The sequence below is a fragment of the Austrofundulus limnaeus genome, unplaced genomic scaffold, assembly GCF_001266775.1.
Source record: "Austrofundulus limnaeus strain Quisiro unplaced genomic scaffold, Austrofundulus_limnaeus-1.0 Scaffold390, whole genome shotgun sequence".
NCBI classification, from domain to species: Eukaryota; Metazoa; Chordata; class Actinopteri; order Cyprinodontiformes; family Rivulidae; genus Austrofundulus; species Austrofundulus limnaeus.
The window spans coordinates 145679-147332 of record NW_013952792.1 but is presented as its reverse complement, the minus strand read 5'-3'; the positions used below and the strand labels follow the sequence as shown (position 1 = coordinate 147332).

General features: G+C 42.4%; 1 protein-coding gene across 1 annotated transcript in view; it reads left to right on the top strand.

Moving 5' to 3' along the window:
- Positions 1–1236: 1236 nt before the first annotated feature.
- Positions 1237–1654, top strand: part of f3a (coagulation factor III, tissue factor a) — a 7964-nt gene continuing 7546 nt past the window's right edge. The window contains exon 1 of the mRNA XM_014023786.1: positions 1237–1461. Within this exon, the coding sequence (XP_013879240.1) occupies positions 1407–1461 (55 nt within the window). The 5' untranslated portion in view covers positions 1237–1406. The remainder of the gene's footprint in view (positions 1462–1654) is intronic.

Genomic DNA, 1654 nt, shown 5'->3' with positions numbered 1-1654 from the left:
TATCTATCCTGTCTGAAATTTGGCCTCCTGCCTCACGCCTGAATGAAAGCTAATTGGCTTGGCTGGCACCCCTTACATCTTGTTCTCAAGCTGCGCCAACAGGGCAAGTACATATCTGGAACACAATCGGCAAACATTCTGAAGTTAAAGCTATTACTGATTGTTGTGAATGTGCATTTCTGTATGTATGTATGTATATGTGTGTGTGTGCATTATGTACATGTGACTAAGCACCCGGTTGGAAAATGTTTGTGTTACTGTGGCCACAGAGCAGCTTTGTTAGCGTGTTCATTTCAGCTCTGCAGCAAGGGACACACCTGCTTATTAACCGGAACAAAAATGCAGTTGTGTTACGTTACTGCTGCTGCAATGCTTTGCACAGACCAACCATTAAATCTTAGCTGAGCTGAAAAATCAGAAAGTGAATTATTTATTAATTGTTTGAATGATCTCCTGACCATTTTTAATAGAATGTCAATAAACATGGTCCTGTGATGGACTTGCGACCTGTCCAGGGTGTACCCCGCCCCTCGCACTGTGACTATTGGATATGGGCACCAGTGACCCACGCAACCCTGAAAAGTAAGAAGCGTGTACAGAAAATGGATGGATGGATAATAATAATAATAGGCAGCATGGTTGCTCTGTTAGCTGTTGCATAACTGCTAGATCAAAACCTGAACCTTTCTAGGTTTCATGTTGAATCTTCACTTTGTCCCAGTCTCCCATGTTGTGCTGCACGTTGGTAACAGTGGAAATGAAAAAGAGGAAAAACTCCTTTATTGCTGTTATAAATAAGTCATGGTCAAAATGAATTGGCCTTTTTTGGCCAATTCATTTTGACCATGACTAATGAGAGAGACCACACTGATTTGTCATCTAAACACACAACATGTGAAACTTTACAAGACCGGGCTGATTTATGGAAGAAAACAATTTTTATTACTGATAATAAACTTGACAATGCTCAAAGCTGCTTGAGTCAGTTATTTTTTACTTTCAGCTTCACTGAAAATGTTTTATCACACATTTTTAATCTATAATAGCCTAATCTATAATTCAAACAGAAATAACCCCATCGTTAACTGTTTATTTTATACACATTTATTTTAGAAAGGTAACAACAAGCATGACTATGAACCTAAAGTTTCATTAAACTCTGGATGAGAGCAGTCCTGAACATGAACGATCACGTCAGCGCGATTGGCACGCAGCAGCGGGGAGTGACGTCACCAGCCGGACGCTCCTTTTATGGTCATCAAAGCTCTTTCTGTCGGAGATTTAACSAGCGGCGGAGGACTGACTGGCTCACCGAGGTTCTCTTTACTTCAGTGGGAGTCCACAGACGGAGTGAYTGCCTTTTACCTGGACCCGTCCTGTACTGCTTAGGAACCGAACCTGACGGGATGTTCCAGTCAGCGTGCCTGTTTGTAGTCCTGCTGCTGTCCCGCTGTGTGTCCGGTGAGTCCATCACGTCCAGGTTTAGTTCTTCTGAGGACTTCTGTTTTAGAGGACAAGTTCTCCTTTGGCTCCGGGTCCTTCCTGTGCAGACCTGCTGCTTCCCTGCTGCGAAACTTTACCATCAGGTTTAAATTAACAGTAGGAACTGTGCAGTTTCAGATTAAATATTTGTCAACATAATAAAGTCCAGCAG